At 50.1% G+C, this 21,846-nt stretch overlaps 1 protein-coding gene across 3 annotated transcripts; it reads right to left on the bottom strand.

Moving 5' to 3' along the window:
* Positions 1 to 1,298: 1,298 nt before the first annotated feature.
* Positions 1,299 to 15,408, bottom strand: LOC105496122 (family with sequence similarity 110 member A). Of its 3 annotated transcripts, none has more exons than XM_011766239.3 (2): positions 15,166 to 15,408; positions 1,299 to 2,849 (listed from the first exon to the last, which is right to left on the bottom strand). In XM_011766239.3, exon 2 carries the CDS (start codon positions 2,750 to 2,752, stop codon positions 1,865 to 1,867), a length of 888 nt encoding a protein of 295 aa, XP_011764541.1. In that variant the 5' UTR covers positions 2,753 to 2,849; positions 15,166 to 15,408; the 3' UTR covers positions 1,299 to 1,864. The 3 variants fall into 3 exon arrangements, with proteins under 3 accessions (XP_011764541.1, XP_011764543.1, XP_011764542.3); XM_011766241.3 differs by having other exon boundaries at positions 1,299 to 2,846; XM_011766240.3 differs by lacking the exon at positions 15,166 to 15,408 and adding an exon at positions 6,272 to 6,452.
* Positions 15,409 to 21,846: the final 6,438 nt, after the last annotated feature.

Here is a 21,846-nt window from a genome sequence, read left to right as displayed (position 1 = left end):
GAGGTGTCCAGGAAATCTAGTCTTTGACACCTCAAAGGGCGCCACGTCTGCAGATCCTGCCTGGATTCTCTCTCCTGACACCATCACTCCTTCAGCATGGGGACCCTGGAGGCCCAGCTCCTGCACTGTCAAAACTGCTGGGCACCATGGGGGGTTGTGGGTAGGTCACCACCCTCCTCATGCTTGTCTCCCCACCTGTATCACAAGCTCTAGTCTCGTGAGCTGAAACACCATCCTCTTCTAGAACCCAATTTTCCCTTCTTTCACCAAACTGCCCAGGCCCATCCCAGGCCCCTGGGGGCTAGTTGTAGACAGGCAGACAGACAGAGAGATGGACAGCTGGGCTGACCTGGATGTTTGTCAACAGTCCAACGGAAATCTCCTCTTTATGCTTAAAATAAAACCTACATCAAACCTGTCACCAGGGCCCCCATTAGAGCTTCCTGTTTCTGAGTGCTGTAGCCAAGGCAGCCTGTGAAAGGAAGCGCCACCCACCCCCTCTCCACTCCCACTGTGGGGCACCAGAGAGGCCACCACCACTTTTGCCCTTTGTAAGCCCAGCCCTAGCCCTAGCTGCTCCACTAGCCAAGGTGGGGTCTCCTAGTAGGTAACTGACCTGGAGGGAGACTGGAAGAAGCTGAGGCCTCAAAGCCCAGTGCCAGCCCCTTCCTTCCCCTCTCCCCAGGTATTGGAATATAGCATGAAAGGCCCAGAATGCACCAGTGCCCCAACCCAAGGAGGACTGTGCTGCCTAACTCTCCCACTGAGGCCCAGAGGGAGACTGGCTTGTCCAAGATCACCAGGCAAGGCCACTCATTTTGTGCCGTCCACCCCAAGTCTCTCGTCCTCCAAAAACTCCCATTTCCCATCCTCACTCTATGGTCTGTGCAACCTCAAGTTCAGGGTTTACCCTCTCCAAGCTTCCTGCCCCCTTGGGAACGGGGCAGGGCTTGGATGAGGATGGAACACTCATGGCGGGGGAAGGTCTATGCACCCCATCAGCCTTTCCCCTGCAGGCTCCCTTCCTGGTGCAGGGGAAAGACCCCATTCCTACTCCCAGCTCTATTCCAGCCCACTCGTGGCTGGACCTCAGTTTCCTCCTTGATGACACAGGCCTGCCAGCCTTCCAGGAGAGTTATGAGAACCCATTGCGGGGACATGTCTCCAGCCAGGCCAGCTGCTATCATCATGCCCCACCACTAGATCTCGGGGTAAACAATTACTGCTTTGATGGCCCCACCCCAAGACTTCTCTTACCCCTTTTCTTGTGAACACAGAAGAGTCTGAAGGCCCAGCCCTCAAGAAACAAGCATTTGTGTTTATTAACCAAGGGGAGGGAAGTCAAAGCAATGCAGACTCCTAACCAGTCCCTCCTATAGTCTGCCCACCTAGGCCAGCTGCCAAGGACTAGGAAGAGCAGTGGATAGGCCCCTCCCCACTGCCCTGACCCCAGGGTGAGTTCCGCTGGGTAAGGAAGAGGAAGTCAGCAAATGACAGAGGCCAAGGAAGGAAGGAGGAAACAGAGCCGCTGGGGAGACAAGATTGAGATCCCTTGGCCCCTCACTCTCAGTGGGGAGGGCAAAGCACCCCAAATGCAGGCCCACAAGAGGAACTAAGCAGGATTACACTCATGTCAAAAACCTTGTATTGGGATGGGGGGAGGGGGTTCTCAAGTGTCCAAAGTCAAGAGCAAAACCCTCCCAGAGTCAGTCCTTGCCCAAGAATGCTGGTCCAGCCTCTAAGCCTTTGCCTCCACACCAGGTTCACACCAGGGTGGAGCCTCTGACATGGCCATCCAGAGAATGGATGCAAGAGAGGTCCAGGGACCACTTGATCTGTCCTGTGGCAAATTCCCCAGTGGCGTCTAGCCTTCAGCTGCTGGGCTCTCCCGTGCCTGCCTTAACCCATACAGCCACTTGATCACGCGGGCATTGCGCTCCACCACCGACACGCCATAGGGAACGCGCTCCCGGGCCCGCTCCTCAACAGTAACCGAGCTGCGGCGGGAGCAGCCCCCTTCAGAGCTGCCCGGCCCAGCACTGGGCCCTGCCAGGGACACGATATCCGAGCTGGCCCGTGCCAGGTGGGCCACACCCAACCCTCTTGCCTCCTCCGGGTCCAGGCCGCAGAAGTTAAAAAAGCGCTCAAGGTCAGCAGCTGCCCTAGAAAAGCGCTCGCTCAAGTCCGACTTAGAGCGTTGCAAACCCGGTGGCCGGGCTGGGCTGGAGGCGGCGGCAGGACCCGGTGATGGGCAGAGCCGGGCTGGCGAGGCAGGCAGGGGGCGGACGTCCACTCGGCGGACCGCAGAGGTACTGGGCGGCGGTCTTGGAGGGGTGGCTGGGGGAGGCTGGCCGGCTCCCTCTGCCCGTCCAGGAGTACGGCTGGCCTCGGCAGGGGACACGGGACTATCACACAAGTTGATGAGGCTGCTGAGGATGTCCAGGTCCAGCTGGGGCCGTCGGCAGGGGCCAGGCAGGGCTCGGCGGCTGGGCGTGAGCACTGTGCGGCGAGTCTCAGGGCTAAAAAGTGGCTGTTTGGACAGCAGGGGCTGCACCGGTTCCTGGCGGGTGTTGGCCACATGCAGGCTCTTGACGTACTTGGCCTTGTCGGCCTCCAGGCGCTCCACAGCACTCGGTTTCCGAACTCCACCATCTGCCGGCCTCCGTAGCAGGTAGCCAGGGACCTTGGTCCGAAGGCGGCAAGGTAGGGCGGGGGCGGCCGGGGCTCCAGGGCTCAGCGTGTCCACAGGCATGGCTGCTGCATATCCCGAGGGCTTTGGTCTGAGGAGACTGGAGAAATGAGGAGCCAGAGATCCAGGCAGAAAGTAGGTAGCTGAACACCGGCAACTGCTGCAGTGAAGGAGAGAGAGAGAGAGAGAAAAAAAAAAAAAAAAAAAAAGCCGAGAGCGCTCAGACAAAGAGGTTCAGCCACCGCTGAGAGAGGGTAAGACGCCTTCCCTATTATAAGGTAGAGACCACGCCCCTCCATAAGGAGCCAATCAGCAGGCAGAAGGCGACAGCTGCGGGGCCTCAGGCCCCACCCACACCCCCTCCCTCCTGCCCCGGGGGAACCAGGCCCAGCTGAGGCCAAGAGAAGAAAAAAGGTGCTAGAGAAGAAAGACCTGGGCAACCTGGGCAGAAAAGACAGGGCAAGGCAAGCGCTAAAGGGAGCAAGGGAGGCTCCAAGCTCTGTGCTACGCACCAGTCAACTCAACCTCGGGTCCTCTCAACAGCCCCATTTTTTGGATGGAGAAACTGAAGCCCAGAGAGGCAACCAACTTGCTTAAGTTAACCCAGCTCTGCCCCTTACCACAAAGAAGGAAGGTGCTGCCACAGGAGTGTAGGGTTAAATGACCAAGAAAAAGGGCTCCAGCCCCACACCCCATCTGGACTTCCCAAAGGGAGCCTGGTACCACCTCTACCCCTCACCCATCCAGGCAGGAAGCTTCCCTGTGCCATCCACCCGCCTAGACATGCCAGGCCCCAGGCAAAGGGCAGAGCTTATAGGGAAGGAGCAAAGAAAATCTCCACCCCCGCCCCAGTGGAGTCCATACATCCGTCAGCTTCCAGCATAGAACTGGATGGCCCACGGTGATCCACAAATGCCTGTCACGTGGAAACGTCAGCCCTGAGCTATGCTGTGCTGAGAGAAGCTGGAAATGTCCCAAATCACACAGCCCTGCATGGAGGCATCCGGCAGACCCTTGATCTGCCTGCAGCCATGGAATGGGCACTCACCTGGGAGGAGGGCATACACCTGGATGCACAAGTGTCCATGTGGTCACCCAAGTGTCAGAGCCTGATGTCCCAGGCATCAAGCCAACCCTGACCCTGTTTCCAAGGAAGGGTCAAGCCCACAGAGTCACCCCACAAGGCCCCTTGGTGATGGGGCAGAAGAAAACCCATATACCAAGTCCTAAACATTCTCATCTGTAAAACAGAGGGGGTGGGTACTTAATCTAGGTGTTCCCCAAGAGGACATGCAGTTCAAGCCATTTAGACCTGTGCTGTCCAGCTCAATAGCCACCAGCCACATATGGCTATTCAACCCTAACTTTAAATTTAAATGAAATAAAAACATAAAATTCCGTTCCTGAGCCACACTAGTGGCATTTCAAGTTCTCAGTAGCCACATGTGGCCAGTTGTTACTGTACTTGGCAGCACAGAGTAGAGCATTTCCATCCATGGTAGGAAGCTACATTGGACAGCCCCACCTGGACATCCAAAAATCCAGGAGGGAGCGAGTCTGGATCAGGGTGGGGAGGCAGGGATCCCTGCTGGGTGCCATCCTCCCTATAACCTCCCACAAGCCTGTGGGTCATTGTGCAGATGGAGAAACTGAGATTGAGAGAACTGACTTTCCCAGGTCCCAGAGTAGATAAATAAGGCACTGATTTCAATACCACATCCTGTTTCTCCCCTGCGCTCCTGACCCCCTCCCCGCACTATTCCTTTTCGCACTATTCCTTTTCTCCTTATTCCCTGCACAAGTACTCTATTTGGGTATGGGTGTTTTATTCTTTGTTGTCCCTGTCCCCCTAAAATATCAGCTCCATGAGGGCAGGGGTGTGGGGGGGGGGGCAGGTGAGGGTGGCTATTTTGTTCACTATACCCCAGTTTCAAGATATTGCCCTAGACACATACTAAGACAAAATATTCAATAAATATTTATTGAATTGAAATATTTATGGGAGCCAGATGTGAACTGGGTGATCAGAGATGAACTAGAGACATCTAGGTACCCTGCCTGCTGCAGGTATATGGGTCCAAGGTGGTAGGTGTATTGTTCCAGGAAGCTGGAAATCCAGACTTCCATAAAAACTCTAGATTCTTAAAACTGTTAGCATATTCAATAATAATGATTAAAACATTGCATGTGCAGCAAACAAAATATGTCTGCAAACATATCTGTCCCCTCCTCCATCTGGCCCCCAACCACCAGCTGGAGACCTCTGCAGCAGCGAAACGTTGGGAATAGAACCTTGGGTGCTGCTCCCAAGGCAGGAGAGATGGAGTGGATGGGAAAGGAAGCCTTGCTCCACCAGGGCCGACCCCCAGGAGACCTCAGGTGGGAAGGACCTGACAGGAAAGGAGCATAGTAGAGGCAGCCAAACTCTGCCCCACCCCCAGGCCGCCACCTCCCAAACCAGTCCAACCCGTCCACAGTGGCAGTTCCCTCGCGGGCACCATCCGGATAAAGAGGGAGAAGGAGGTCAGACGGGCGGGGCCGGGGCAGAAGCCCCATGCACGACCCCGATCGGGCCCCCAGTCCCTGCGGCCCGATCTGCTGGCCCTGGTGTCCCCTCTGGCGGGGCTGGGACAGATGCGAGAGCTAACCCCGGATTTGGCGCCGCGGGCCCGCCGGCCTTCGGTTCGCCCACCCGCTCGCTGTGCGCCTTGCGCAAGCAGCTTCGCCTCTTTACAGACTCGGTTACCTTCTCCGTGAAATGAGGTTAAAAATAGACCTTCCTGAGCCTCCAGGTCATGATAAGTATGGAGATCAAACAGGTCGAGGGCTTTCCTCAGCATCTGGCAAAAAGGCGGAGCCACGAACCAGGCCACTGGTCTTTAAGAAGATTTTGACTACCCAAGTCCACAGACTACCCCCACGGAGGGGTCTCTAAGCAAACCCCACGAGGGTCTGTCTCAGCCCACACCGCTGACAAAGCAGGCCCAAGACAGGCTGATCAGTGTGCTCACTTCAACAGCCCCATGTCACGGGTGGGCAAACGGAGGTGCAGCGGCTCCTGCCAGATGAAGCCAGGGTCCCAAGTCCCCAAGCGGGACTCAAGGTCCCCTCTGAGGCCTCCTCTCACCGCCCAATGCCCCACCCACGGATTCAAATGCCTCCCATGAATGCCCCCAACCGCCGGCCCTTCTGGTTTGCATCACCGTGGCACGCATCCCCACCTCGTCCCCTCCCCATCAGCTCCCCGGCGTCAGCCTCCAGAGGCCGCGGGGCAAGACTACGGGAAACTCAGATCCCCAGTCTGGCTTTTGCTCTCCCTCAATTCCGGGCAAGCTTGAGGAATCCCGGTGGCGGGAGATGGGGGGATGTTTAGCAGGGCGCTGTGTGACCCTCGCCACTCGCCACCCCTCTGAGTCCGAGTTGGCCTGGATCTCAAATGAGGGAGCGAGCGGCACGATCCCCGCGGTCCTCTTGAAGCCGAAAGGTAGATCCCTGCCCCGTTTCCGCCGTCCCGGGGTGGAGGGGTACTCCGGCCGCCCCCTACCTCAGGCTGGGCGCCCCCCCACGCAGGTCCGCACGTACCTGGCTGCGCCCGCGCCGCTGGCCTGCGCTCCTCCGGCCCGGCCCACCTGGGGCTCCGGCAACCTGAGTTTGCGCAACTTCCGGCGGCTGCGGGCAAGTGAACCCGCCGGTCCAGGTATTACCCGAAAAGGGTAAGGAAAGCCAGGAAGGGGCCAGAACCCGAGCCCCGGCCGCTGGCAGCTGGCCTGGCTCCGTAACCGGGTCCGACCGGCTCCAGGACCACCCAGGGAAGTTCTTCCGGGAGCCGAGACCCGCCCACCGCACACCTGGCGCGCGGAGTCCCGGTGGCTCCGGCAGGCAAGCGCACCCATCTTAGAGACGGACAAACTGAGCCCCCTTCCCTGACACTCAGAAGGACTGCCAGGTAATGTTCACTGTGCCAGGCACGGGAAAGTGTTTTTCTTGGTATCAGGTAACCCATTTTAATCTTCCCAACAATCGCTATCTGGTGAGTTCTATTGTTACCCCATTTGACTAATGGTAAACTGAGGCTGGGAGAGGCTGAGTCACTAGCCCAAAATCACTCTGGGGAGTCCAGCCTGCGCACTTTCCCTCCAGACCAAGCCTTAACGCCACCACTTTATAGCTGTGTGTCCCTGAGCAAGCTGCGGGACCCTCCTGGTTCTCCATTCCGTCACATGCAGAGCCCATCCATCTGGAACAGGCTGAGTCTGAGGATGCCTTAGCAGCCTTGTGAAAAACTGTTAACGTCGGTAACAACAGCCGTCATAGTAACAACAATAACTAGAATTTTTGGATGCTAGACACCATACTCATTTAACCCCCCAGAGCCCCCTCATTTTATCCCATGAGACTGCACCCCTGCAGGAAGGAATTCCCAGAGGGTAGTGACTGTCACCTCTTCCAGCCCAAGTCCTATAACTCACTTCAGGTAGGCACATCTGATAGGCCATTTTTTCACAGGAATCCTGAGGCGCAGAGAAGGAGCTGTCTCCCAGGCCTCAGCCTCAGCCCTCCGCCCCGCTCAGGCTGAAGAGGCTCCTGTCCCATGTCTGTGCCTGTGGCAGCTGGGCCAGCACCAGGGTGTAGGGCATGAGGCCGGCAGTGACTCACATCAGCTTTCCCTCCCCCTCAGCACTGCAGCCTCCTCCAGTCCCTGATTTTACAGGGAATGGGGCAACAATCCATCATCCTCCAAATGGCCTGCTGAGCCCTGCCTAGCCCTCCACTGAGGCAGAAATGGAGGATGGGGAGGGAAGGCTCCTTCAGGCACTAATAGTAGTAACAGCAAAGCAACAATAATTATTTTCGTAAAAGAAAAGAACAGTCCTTCCTTTCTAGCCCCAGCCCCGGACCTTACAGCTGCCAAGATGCTGATGCGTAAGAAGAACCGATTGCCATTTATGAACTCCTTTTTAAGGAGGGAGTCATGGTGGCCAAGAAGGATGTCCACATGCCTAAGCACCCGGAGCTGGCAGACAAGAATGTGCCCAACCTTCATGTCATGAAGGCCATGCAGTCTCTCAAGTCCTGAGGCTACGTGAAGGAAGAGTTTGCCTGGAGACATTTCTACTGGTACCTTACCAATGAGGGTATCCAGTATCTCCATGATTACCTTCATCTGCCCCCAGAGATTGTTCCTGCCACCCTACGCCGCAGCCGTCCAGAGACTGGCAGGCCTCGGCCTAAAGGTCTGGAGGGTGAGCGACCTGCAAGACTCACAAGAAAGGAAGCTGACAGAGACACCTACAGACAGTGTTCTGTGCCCCCTGGTGCTGACAAGACAGCCGAAGCTGGGGCTGGGTCAGCAACCAAATTCCAATTTAGAGGCGGATCTGGTCGTGGACGTGGTCAGCCACCTCAGTAAAATTGGAGAGGATTATTTTGCATTGAATAAATTTACAGCCAAAAAAGAAAAGAACAAATCTCATCTGAGCACTTTCTTTGTACTAGACACCATTTTAAGCTCTTTACAAAACGTTAACTCATTTAATCCTCAAACCTACTCTGTGAGGTCTACTATCATTATGCCAATTTTCAGATGAGAAAACTGAGGCTCCAAGAGGTAAGGCCACTTGCCCAAAATTCCACAGTTGATTAATGGTAGAGCCAGGATTGGAACCCAGGCTCACATCTGGGGAGGCGAGGTGGAAGAGACAGTGTTTCTGTGTTGGGCTTTGGCCACTTACCAGATGTGCCCCGCAAGGAACTCCTGAATAATCTACTGCCTCGTCGGCTGGACCCCAGAGGGAGAAGCCACCTTAGGAAGCACTCCCTGGTTATGGTTCTAAGTCTCGGTTTCCTCTGCTGTAAAATGGGGGCAATAATGGCAATGTTTTCCCAGCACAAATAAGGTCTCATTACTGCTGTGTTTAAACCCTCCTGTGGCTCCCTTAACAATAAAATCCAAACTCCCTGCAATGAGCTGAGATCGCACCACTACACTCCAGCCTGGGCGACAGAGCGAGACTCCGTCTCAAAAAAAAAAAAAAAAAAATCCAAGCTGCTTACTTGGCCCTCAGGCCTTCCAGGACTCAGTCCTTGTCCAAATCTCCCATATTATCTGCAACCTCTTTCCTGCTCTGGCCACAAAGCCCTCCCTGCTGTTCCTGAACACAAGGTCTTTCCTGCCTCAGGGCTTTTGCACCAGCTGTTCTCTGCCTGGACTCTCTTCCCTCACCCCCTTCAGATCTCACTTCAAATGCCATCTCCTCCAAGAGACCCCCCAAGAGGGGGTGTCAGCTTTTTCACCCATTTTATTCCCTTCCAAGCACTCATTACATCCTGTCATTTTAGATACTTTTTTATCTAGGATAGGAAATATAATTCGTTTCCTTATCTCTCCCACTGGACCATGAGCTCCATCACACCCTTCCAATTTTCTTCCTCCAGGGACCAAACAAAGAGGAAATACCATTGAACAACTAGCTGGACTGGACCCAGGCCACCTCAAAGGCCAAGGCCACTCATCAAGAGGTATACATTAAATGTATAAAGCTTTTTCTTATATCAATAAGAAACAAAGAAAGAAAAAGAAAGAAAGAAAGAAAGAAAGAAAGAAAGAAAGAAAGAAAGAAAGAAAGAAAGAAAGAAAGAAAGAAAGAGAAAGAAAGAAAGAAAGAAAGAAAGAAAGAAAGAAAGAAAGAAAGAAAGAAAGAAAGAAAGAAAGAGGAAGAAAGAAAGGAGAGAAAGTTATACATATCTATCAAGAATAACACAAAAGTGGGCCGGGCGCGGTGGCTCAAGCCTGTAATCCCAGCACTTTGGGAGGCCGAGACGGGCGGATCATGAGGTCAGGAGATCGAGACCATCCTGGCTAACACGGTGAAACCCCGTCTCTACTAAAAAATACAAAAAAAAAAAACTAGCCGGGCGAAGTGGCGGGTGCCTGTAGTCCCAGCTACTCGGGAGGCTGAGGCAGGAGAATGGCGTGAACCCGAGAGGAGGAGCTTGCAGTGAGCTGAGATCCGGCCACTGCACTCCAGCCTGGGGGACAGAGCAAGACTCCATCTCAAAAAAAAAAAAAAAAAAAAAAAGAATAACACAAAAGTGATGTTGTGTCCTTCTCAGTACATGGTGTAAGGAGGCTTCTTTTTCCTTTTTTTAAGAGATGAGGTCTCACTGTGTTGCCCAGGTTGGAGTGCACTCCATAGCTCACTGCAGCCTCAAATAGGTGGGCTCAAGCAATCCTCCCACCTCAGCCTTCTGAGTGGCTGGGACTATAGGTACATTACCACACCCACTCATAACAACAGTTTGTCTTAATCTTAGTGATCAGCCAATTCCTTGGTTAAGGCAGTATCTGCCAAATTTCTTCACTGTACAATTACTATTTTCCCTTTGTAATTAATAAAAATCTTGTGAGAAGAAAAAAAAAGGCCAGGGTCCCTAAGCACCAAGCCTCCTCTCCAAACCCTGACCCTGCTCCTGGCCTTTCCAGACCTGTCCTACTCTTCCTCCAACTTCAAGTCACCACCATTCAAGCTGGGCTCTGACCACTTCTACCCAAGTCCTGTTCTTTCTCCAAAGCCACCATATACAAACCTCTGCACACACTGGTTCTGCTGCCTGCAGTGGTCTTTGCAGGCCTGCAGGCCTCCATCCCCCTGGCCATATCTGTAAGGTATAGCATGGACTCCAGAACCCATTGAAATCCCAGCTCCACCAATGATAAGACCTCGGATAAAATACTCAATGTCTCCATATCTCAGTTTCCCTAACTGCAAAACAGGACTCACAACCGTGCCTCCCTCTCTGCATGAGGCCCATGTATGAGAAATGCCACCAAAGAGCAGGCTATGATAACTATTCAACCAACTAGATCATTCAGTGCCCGGCTCCTTCATCAGCCCAGAATGAAGGGAGGCCTTCATCAGCCCAGAATGCTGATCCACTATTCTCAGAGGTTACAAATCTAAGAGAAGCACAGGTAATAGTTAAGAATGCAGAGTCATAGCTGGGTGCGGTGGCTCACACCTGTAATCCCAGAACTTTGGGAGGCCAAGGCAGGTGGATCACGAGGTTAGGAGTTCAAGACCAGACTGGCCAAGATGGTGAAACCCCGTCTCTACTAAAAATACAAAAATTAGCCCGGCATGGTGGCGGGTGCCTGTAATCCCAGCTACTCGGGAGGCTGAAGCAGGAGAATCACTTGAACCGGGGACACAGAGGTTGCAGTGAGTTGAGATGGCACCACTGCACTCCAGCCTGGGTGACAGAGAGAAACTCTATCTCAAAAAAAAAAAGAATGCAGAGTCACTTGTCACTTGAATAGACATTTCTCCAAAGATATACAAATGGCCATTAGGCACAGGAAAAGATGCTCAACACCATTAGTCATTAGGGAAATGTAAATTAAAACCACAATGAGATACCACATCACACCCATGAAGATGGACATTACCAAAAAAAAAAACAAAACCGGAAAATAACAAGTGTTGGTGAAGATGTTGAGAAATTAGTGCTTTGTGCACTGCTGATGGACACATAAAATGGTGCAGTCACTGCGAAATGCAGTAAAGTAGTTCCTCAAAAAATTAAACAGAATTACCATAGGATCACCCAGCAATTCCATTTCTGGGTGTATACTCAAAACAATTAAAAGCAGGAACTCAAACAGATATTTGTACATCCATGCTCAAAGCAGCATTAGTCACAACAGCCAAAAGCAATCCAAGTGTCCATCAAGGGATGAATGGATAAACAGAAGGTAGCATATACATAGAATATTAGAATAGAATATTATTCAGCCTTGAAAAGGAAATTCTAACACATACAACAACATGGGTGAAACTTGAAGGCATTATGCTAAGTGAAATAAGCCAGACTCAATGAGACAAATACTGTATGATTCCATTTATAATACCTAGAGGTACCCAAAGTGGTCAAATTCACTCAAACAGAAAGTAGAACAGTGATTGCCAGGCACTAGAGGGAGAGGCAATGGGGAACTGTTTATTGAGTATTGAGTTTCAGTTTGGGAAGATGAAAACATTCTGAAGATGGATGGTGGTGACGGTTGTACAACAATGTGAATGTACTTAATGCCACCGAACTGTATACTTAAAAGTGGTGACAATGGTAAATATTATTTTATATACATTTTAATTCACTCACCGCCCCACCCCACCCCCCTAAAAAATGTAAAATTTAGAGCCAGACTCTCTGGGTTCAAATTCCACCTCTAGGTTATCTTATGCAAATTATTAAACCTCTCTTGTGCTCAGTCTCCCCTCTGCAAGATGGAAATAAGAACAGTAGTAATTACCTTACATCACAGAGTTGAGGGAATTAAATGAGTTCATACTTGTAAAGTACTTGGAACACAGTAACTGCTCAAGAGGTGTCAGTGATTTTTATTCTTTGGTGAGGGGGTGGGAGGTGTGGTTTCCAAAGGTTATAATTTTCATGACATTCTACACCCAACCCGCCCCCTTCCTTCCACCTGCTTCTTTCTTTCCCTTCAGCGGAAGGCTGGCCTAGATTTGGGGAGGCCCTTGCTTGCCCCAGAGGAGATCAGGAAGGCTCCAGGCAGTGGCAAGGGGCCAGCCAGCAGGACAGCCCCAGCTCAATTTCAGCCCAGCTGTCCAGGTCAGAGACACCCAGCTGGGCTGCCTCCAGAGCCACACCAGGCCCTGAGCTATTTCTGGAGGCCTCCCAGATGCTGGTGCCCTGGCCTGCCCAGGAGTCAGCCTTGCTCAGGGTGGCCTTGCACTAACTTTAGGAAGGGAGAAGGGAGTAGGCTGTGGAATGGGTGTGGATGTGGACATCTAGGCCCACTGATATGCTCACCTCTACCAAGTTGATCTTCTAGGTTTGCACTTGAGGTTGCAAAATGGGGACAAAGGATTTTGCAGTGGGGACGGAATGAGAGAGATAACACATGCAAGGTCTTGGGGAAGGACCTGGCACGCAGGATTAGAAAGGTGAGTGGGAGGCAGATCCATAGCCAAGCCCACTTCCTATCCTAGACCGCCCTCTGCCCAGGCCTGAGTACACCATCATGACTTCTTAGCTCAGCCCAGAGACTGAAGAAACTTAGTGTCACAGAGCAAGTCAGGGACAGGGCAGTGGTCTCATGATTTATAAACATGCATATATATATATATATATATACACACACACACACACACACACACATATATATATGTAATTTTATTTTTTATTTTTTAGACAGAGTTTTCCTGTTGTCACCCAGGCTGGAGTGCACCGGGATCACCGCAACCTCCACCTCCCAGGTTTAAGTGATTCTCCTGCCTCAGCCTCCCAAGTAGCTGGGATTATAGGCTCGTGCCACCACATCCGGCTAATTTTTGTATTTTTTAGTAAAGATGAGGTTTCACCACGTTGGCCAGGCTGGTCTGAAACTCCTGACCTCAAGTGATCCACCCGCCTTGGCCTCCCAAAGTGCTGAGATTACAGGCGTGAGCCACCGCACCTGGCCTTAATTTTTAAATTTTTAAAATAGATGACACATGCACACAACTCAAAATTCAAAAACGGTAAAGATAGTGAAGTTTAAAAAAAAAAAACAACAACAACCTCCTCCCACCCTGTCCCCATTTCTCCTCCCTGCAGGCACCATCGTGACCAGACAGTTGCTTATCCTTCCTGAGAGACTTTAGGCAGATGCAGGCAAGTATGAATATATATTCTGTCTCCATTGTTACACATATGGCGTCATGATGCTATGTGTACCATTTTCATCTTGTTCTTTTTGCTCAATAGTATGTTTTGTTCTTGGTGCCACATCAGTACATAAAGAGCATGTCCTTTTTCCCAGCTGCACAGTAGAATTTCCCATCATCCCCTACTGGTGGCCACTTAGAGTGTGTCTCATTTCTGCCTACAAACCACACTGCAGCATCACTGCATCTACATCATTTTGCTTAGAAGTGGGACAGCTGAGTCTGGGGGATGTATTTGTAATCCACAACCAAGTCTGCTTCCTATCTTAGACCGCCCTCTGCCCAGGCCTGAGTGCACCATCATGACTTCTTAGCTCAGCCCAGAGACTGAAGAAACTTACTCAATGTCACAGAGCAAGTCAGGGACAGGGCAGTGGTTTCACGATTTATAAATATGCATATATATATATATATATACACACACACACACACACACACACATATATATATAGAGAGAGAGAGAGAATGAGATGGGAGGACTGTGCTTCATGAAGGCTGTGTGAGTTAACCTCCTGCCTGCAGAACATACAAATGGTCCATGAACATTAGTTTCAGTTATCTTGATTACTGAGGTTCAGGGCATCCCTAAATTTTGCACTGGTGGTGAGGACCTCAATTGCCTCAGCGCCTGCCTTGCATCACAGTGGGAGAAGGTGATAAATTTGCTAATAAGTAAAATGTATAGGACATAAGGTGGAGTAAATGCTACTGAGAAAAACAAAACATGCAAGAACAAGAGCAAGGCTTATGAAGTCAATAATATTTGTTGAAAGAATAAAGGAAAGGCTTGTTTTCTGAGTGTTCGGAGATCCTGTCCCCAAAGCCAGGGGGAGGCTCCAGAGGAGAGGAGATATGTAACTCCCTTATGAAGAGATTCAAGACTCTCAAAATGCATGACTCTGGGTGTCAAGGATTCTAAGATTGAAGCCAGAGGGACCAGGAGCTAATAACCACTGCATTGTCTGACTGGGACTTCGACAAGAGGCTTAACTTCTTAGAACCTCAGTTTCCCCACCTACAAAAGGAGACTGACAATAGCAACCTAGGGGGCAAGGGGTGTCCCCAGGAGACAGAGCAGGATCTGGCCTAGATCAGATGCTCCTCCTGAGGGAATCCCGGCCCCACCCCCAATTCCAAAGTCTCTGGTGACTAGTGGCTTTGGTTCAGGGACTGGCTTTATTCCCTTCCCCAGACCGGGGAAGATTCCCAAGAGGCCAGCAGCGACTCTGGGGAGAATCTGCTGCCCCTATATCCAGCCCAGAAATGTCAGTGCCATCCGATGCCTAAAGAGTGGTCCTCTGAGAGGGGGAGCTCTGGAGTTCAGAGCCCCGTAGGCAGAAGGGCGCCAAATGAGCCGAGTCCAACCCCGGACTGCGGAGAAGAAAGACGCCCAAAAGGGGTATCCCGAGGACAGTGTGGGGCGCAGGGATAGGTGATCCAGCCAGGGGTCCATAGGCCGTGTCCCTGCCGATAAAATGCTGGGAAAATGACTACTAGTTGCCCGTCTGTACCTCTCAAGGCAAGTCTAGATATGACTAGACTAGGGGCTGCGAGGTAGGGCGGAAAGCCTTGAACTGGATTCTCTGCCAGAGCTCGCCGAGCCAGGACACTTGCCTCTCTGAACCTCAGAGTCCTCATCTGTGAAATGACACGCAGGTACGACGCGGGGAGAAAGCAGACAGCAGGCGCTGGGGGAACAGAGTCCCCCAGACCCCGGGTCGCACCCGGAACCACCCGCGCCCTCACCTGGAGCTCGTCCTAGGCGTGTCCCGGCTCCTTCCGCGCAGTCTTCGGAGAGGCTGACAGCTCGGACCCGGGCTGGTAGTGGCCGCTCCCAACGGCGCCCAGGAGGCCCCAGCCCCGCGTGGGCACCTTTGGGGTCCCCTTCGGAACTGCCCTCCTCAGTCGAGCTGAGCGGGTGGCCCTGACTGTCGATGGCCCCCACCGCAGGGAAAGTCCCTCGAGCGCCGAGAAAGGGGAAGTGAGCACCCCGCCCCCCTTCACTCCAGAATGGTTCGACCCGGACTTCCTGATTGGTTCCTCGCTTCCGTTCGAACGGCGCGCCGCCGGGGTTGCCAGGCGACCGCTTAGCTTCTGCAGCCCGAAGGAGCGGCGCGGCTCAGCAGCTCCGCCCCCTCCTCCCAACCGGCCCCACCTTCTTCCTGCCGCCGCTGGTTCTTTCCCTTCCTCCTCCCTCCGGCTTGCAGACCCGGCGCCTGGTTCTTTCCCTTCCTCCTCCCTCCGGCTTGCAGCTGGGACTTCCTCTAGGGCACCAGCTGGAAGAGCTCCAGTTAGAGGACCCTGGTTGATTCCTAGTCCTGACTTTGACGCTAACTGCCTATGTGACCCCGCACAGCCCCTTCCTTTCTCTGTTCTCCTAACTGCATGATGATGAGTGAGTTAATTTTAAAATGTGCACACCCAGCAGTCCCGAAATTTACAAAGGAAATGACCAAAGATATGAGCAAAGATTAATATTGCTCAGCCTTATTCATCATGACAAAATAATGGAAACAACTTAAATGCCTCTTGAAAGGGGTTGGTTATATAATTCCATCCTGTGGAAGAGCTAACTAACTTAATTGAGCGTTTTACATGCCAGGTAGCTTTACAGAACAACTCTTGTCAAGGCTTATGACATAACCCTCTAAAAGTACTTTTAATTATTAACACTTTCTTTTTTTCTTTCCTTTTTTTTTTTTTTTTTTGAGATGGAGTCACCCTGGCTGGAGTGCAGTGGTGGGATCTCAGCTTACAGCAGCCTCAGTCTCCTGGGGTCAAGCAATCTTCCCACCTCAGCCTCCCGAGTAGCTGGGACTACAGGTGTGCACTACCACACCCGGTATTTTCTGTATTTTTTGTAGAGACAGGGTTTTGCCATGTTGCCCAGACTGGTCTTAAACTCCTGGACTCAAGTAATCCTACCAACTCAGCCTTCCAAAGTTCTAGAATTACAGGCATGAGCTACGCCGACTAGCCTAATTATTCCCACTTTCTGATGAGGAATATTATGCAGCCATTAAAAATGAAGCAGCCACCAGGAGCACTGGCTCACGCCTGTAATCCCAGCACTTTGGGAGGCTGAGGCGATCAAATCACCTGAAGTCAGGAGTTCAAGACCAGCCTGGCCAACATAGTGAAACCTTGTCTCTACTAAAAATACAAAAATTACCCAGGCGTGGTGCTACAAGCCTGTAATCCCAGCTACTCGGGAGGATGAGGCAGGAGAATAGATTGAACCTGGGATGTGGGGGATGCAGTGAGCTGAGATCATGCCACTGCACCCCAACCTGGGCAACAGATCATCTCAAAAAAATAAAAATAAAAGTGAAGTAGCTAAAAGAGATTTAAAGATAGGGGGAAATGCTAAGTATTAAATATTGATTTATTTATGTTTTTTAGAGACAGGGTCTAGATCTTTTGCCCAAGGTGGAGTGCAGTGGTGCAACCACAGCTCACTGTATCCTAGGTTGAAGCAATCCTCCCACCTCAGCCTCCAGAGTAACTAGGACTACAGGCCCGCATCACCATGTCAAGCTACGGGTGTCACTATGTTGCCCCAGGCCAGTCTAGAACTCCTGGCCTCAAGTGATCCTCCTGCTTTGGCCTCCTGAGTTGCTAGGATTACAGGCATGAGCCATTACACTCCTCCCAAATTTTTTTAAAGTACAGGATGCTTCAAAACACTATGTACAGCATAAATATGTATTAAATACATATGTGTATGTGTATAATCATCTGTAATCACAGCAGTTAATTTCTTCTTTGTGTTTTTGTGAATTTTCCAAATTTCCAATACTTGAACATGCCAAAAAAGTATATTTTCAGGGAGATTAGAACGAATTAACTCTAAGGGCCTTTAAGGTGAGGAAATTTTATAGCAGTCCGTCTGAATTGCTCAATTTGGAACCAGCTTCTCTGTTTTATTCCAGCTGGTGTCTTTCATTCTTTGTCTGGATTGCCAATAATTGAGAACTTACTGCATAAACCCCTGAGTGGGCAGGGGAGGAAGCTAATAATATATCAATAGCTAATAATGATTGTACACTCTGGCATGGACAGCAACCAAATCAGAGCCAATCACTGTCATAAACAGAGAGTCTACTATATCTGTGAGGACCAGCTAAATATCAAACCTGGCCCTGTGGCCTCTGCTACATTGTGTTAGGGCTTTATACATATCATCTCATTTGACTTCATGACTATCTAAGGCAAGAGATCCTGCTGTTATTCCAATTATATAGATGAGAAAACTAAGGTCTGTCTGGATCCAGAGTGAATTCTCTGATCCACTCTGTTACATTCCCTTGTAAACATGCAAGAACTGCTTGGGAGTAACAGTGAGGAAAGGCAAGGGGATCCTGTGATCCTGTAAGATGCAAGAGAAAATTGAGCAGGTGGCTTCAGGCTTTGTACTTCCTAACTAATGCTTATACAGCCTAGGGAGACTTTTGTTTTGTTTTGTTTTGTTTTGTTTTGTTTTGTTTTGTTTTTTGGAGACAGAGTTTCACTCTTATTGCCCAGGCTGGAATGCAATGGCGCGATCTCAGTTCCCTGCAACTTCTGCCTCCCGAGTTCAAGTGATTCTCCTGTCTTAGTCTCCTGAGTAGCTGGGATTACAGGTGCCTGCCACCATACCCACTAATTTTTTGTATTTTTAGTAGAGACAGGGTTTCAGTATGTTGACCAGGCTGGTCTTGAACTCCTGACCTCAGGTGATCCTCCCACCTCGGCCTCCCAAAGTGCTGGGATTACAGGCATGAGTCACTGTGTCTGGCCCTAGGGAGACCTCTTTAAGAAAAAATTACAGATATGAAATTAAGTAATAAAGTGAAGATTTGGTTAGAAAGAGACAAGAAATCACAATAAGGTGGTTCATGCCTATAATCCCACCACTTTGGGAGGTCGAAGTGGAAGGATTGCCTGATTCCAGGGGCTTCAGACCAGCCTGGGCAACAAAACGAGACCCCCAACTGTACAAAAAATTTAAAAAAGAAATTAACTGGCCAGGCACGGTGGCTCATACCTGTAATCCTAGCACTTTGGGAGGCCGAGGCAGGTAGATCACCTGAGCTCAGGAGTTTGAGACCAATCTAGACAACATGGCAGAACCTCATCTCTACTAAAAATACAAAAAATTAGCTGGACGTGGTAGTGGGCACCTGTAATCCCAGCTACTTGGGAGGCTCAGACAGGAGAATCACTTGAATCTGGGAGGCAGAGGTTGCAGTGAGTCAAGATTGCACCACTGCACTCCAAGCTGGGCAACAGTGAGACTCTGTCTCAAAAAAAAAAAAAAAAGAAAAGGAAAAAAAGAAATTAGTCAGGCATGGTGGCACATGCCTATACTCCCAGCTACTCAGAAGGCTGAGAGGGAGGATTGCTTGAGACCAGGAGGTTGAGGCTGCAATGAGACATGATTTCACCACTGCATTCCAGCCTAGGTGTCAGAGCAAGACCCTGTCTCAAAAAATAAAATAAAATAAAATAAAACAAAATAAGACAAATTTCACAAACGTTACGAAACCCAGAAAAATAACATTCTTTTTATTAACTACCTGTCTCACAAACACATCTGTAATACTTTCCATAAACTAGCTGCTGGCTCCATGTATACATTCAAACCTCTCCTTCACATTCTTGTGGAATTGAGTGCTGTAGGACCATTCATATATCTCAAGATATAACCTCTGATCCTGAATCTTTATGTCACAACAAGTTGAGTCGGCTCAGTATGCTCGGTATGGATATTCCTGGAAGCCATTTCTATACCAGGTCAGTTAGTAATAATTTTTTACAGAAGTGACTGGAAATAATATGAATATATCCCACTAAACCCAAAGTAAATGTTAAGTTCCTTTTAGCAAGATGCCCAAACTGCTCACACCAACCCCAACATCATGTGATGCAAAGGGAAGTTGGAAGGAAAGGAGATAGTGGTTTTAACAGAGTGAGGTTAAGATGCCTTACGTTGGTAAATTTTACAGAAGCACATGGGCATGTGAACACATCACTAGGGTGCTTCCCAGACCTCAACTTCCCTGTTATTAACCGGGAATGACAACAATGGTGTTGACCAAATTCTTCTCTGAGATATGTAACTTTAATCAGGGGTTGGGAGATATTTGAGATGCCTGGATAAAGGTCCTGCTCACTAACCCTTGCATCTTCAAGTTTGCCTCTGCCATGCACACCCCAGAGCTTAAAATAAGACAAAACAAAAACCGGGAGGCCCCTTTCTAGGTTGACAAAGTGAGGCAGAGGGCAGAAGGAACTTTGTCAGGATCCCAAATTAGGCAACGTAAAGAGAGATCATCTGGGCACACTCAGATTCTAGAATTGTGGGCATCTTTACATGCCAACAGCATATTGGTCCTCTATTTTCAAGAATATATTAAGCACCTGGTGCCAACTCAGAGTATTCAAGGCCTCCCAGTCCTTCCCCTCCCCCACCATGGGAAGTGTTGAGAAAGAAGATAAAGGTGGATAAACTGTCATTAACTGCACCCAGATCAGAGAGAACTGGGCCGTCCGTATGGCCTTATCCTGACCCAGGACGTGAGCAATGATAACATCTCGCTGTGTTGACTGGCCTACGGCTGGTTCCGTGTGTGGGTTTTGCCTCCTTCAGAACATTGACCTTAGCAATGTTTTTGCCACTCAGCTCGAAACCAAGATGAAATCAGCCTTAGATGTCAGCTCTCTGTCTCCTGTGCACCTGTGGCTCTGTTTTCTTTAGTTTCATTTAATTTAAAGGGTGTTCTCTGTGTGTTTACTTACACCTGAACTTTTCTGGATTCACCTGCCAGAAACTGGTCCCAGTGGGGGCTACTTGTGATGACTGAGGGGAAAGGGGTGGAGTAAAGACTTTTATAAAATATTTTTGGCCGGGCGTTGTGGCTCATGCCTGTAATCCCAGCACTTTGGGAGGCCAAGGCGGGTGGATCACCTGAAGTCAGGAGGTCAAAACCAGCCTGGCCAACATGGCGAAACCCCATCTCTACTAATGATACAAAAATTAGCAGGGTGTGGTGGTGGGTGCCTGTAATCCCAGCTCCTCGGGAGGCTGAGGCAGGAGAATCACCTAAACCCGGGAGGCGGAGGTTTCAGCAAGCCAAGATCGCACCATTTTACTCCAGCCTGGGCAACAAGAGCAAAACTCGGTCTCCAAAAATATATATATATATATTTTTATACTCTTTGGATTTTGCACCTTGTAAAGGTATTATCTGTTCTTTTTTTTAAGTAACATTTTAAATACATTCTATGAGATAACAAAATAAGGTAGTGAAGTAAAAGAAAACTCATCCCAAAATATGTCCTTCCAAACACTGTGCATGAGAAGGTAAATTGAGATGTTGCTACTGAAGGAGAATATAGTTACATTTATTTATTTTATTTTTTAAATTTTTTTGAAACAAGGTCTCACTCTGTTGCCCAGGCTGGAGTGCAGTGGTGCAAACACAGCTCACTACAGCCTCGACTTCCCAGGCTCAGGTGATCCTCCCACCTCAGCCTCCCAGGTAACTGGGACTATAGGTGTCTGCCCCCACGCCCAGCTAATTTTTCTGTAGAGACAGGGTTTTGCCATGTTTCCCAGGCTGGTCTGAAACTCCTTGACTCAAGCAATCTGACGATCTCGCCTCCTAAAGTGCTGGGATTACAGGCATGAGCCACCACAGCCAGCCAGTTATAGACACAATTCTTTTTTTTTTTTTCTTTTTGAGATGGAGTTTCACTCTTGTTGCCCAGGCTGGAGTGCAATGGCACCCTCTTGGCTCACCACAACCTCCGCCTCCCGGGTTCAAGTGATTCTCCTGCCTCAGCCTCCTGTGTAGCTGGGATTACAGGCAAGCACCACCATGCACGGCTAATTTTGTATTTTTAGTAGAGACAGGGTTTCTCCATGTTGGTCAGGCTGGTCTCCAACTCCCAACCTCAGGTGATCCGCCCGCCTTGGCCTCCCAGTGTGCTGGGATTACAGGTGTGAACCACTGTGCCCGGCCTAGTCACAATTCTTTGAAAAAATTAAATGCTGTGTCAATGAACTTGACTGATCCAACAATGAAATGCTGATCCAGCAACTGTGCATTTAGAAATTGGCCCTAAGCAAATAATTAAGCTGATTCAGAAGGGCTTAATTAGAGGAATATTTACTATGGCATTGCTACTGTTTTTTTTTGTTTTTTTTTTTTTTTTTGAGATAGTCTCACTCTGTTGCCCAGGCTGGAGTGCAGTGGAACAAACATGGCTCACTGAAGCCTCAACCTCCCGGGATCAAGTGATTCTCCCGCCTCAGCCTCCCAAGTAGCTGGGATCACAGGCACACACCACCACGCCTGGCTAATTTTTGTATTTTTACTAGAGACAGGGTTTCACCATGTTGGCCAGGCTGGTCTCGAACTCCTGACCTCAGGTGATCCACCC

The sequence above is a fragment of the Macaca nemestrina genome, chromosome 15 (genome assembly GCF_043159975.1).
Source record: "Macaca nemestrina isolate mMacNem1 chromosome 15, mMacNem.hap1, whole genome shotgun sequence".
Lineage (NCBI taxonomy): Eukaryota > Metazoa > Chordata > Mammalia > Primates > Cercopithecidae > Macaca > Macaca nemestrina.
The sequence above is the reverse complement of the archived record's forward strand: the minus strand, read 5'-3'. Positions and strand labels throughout refer to the sequence as shown.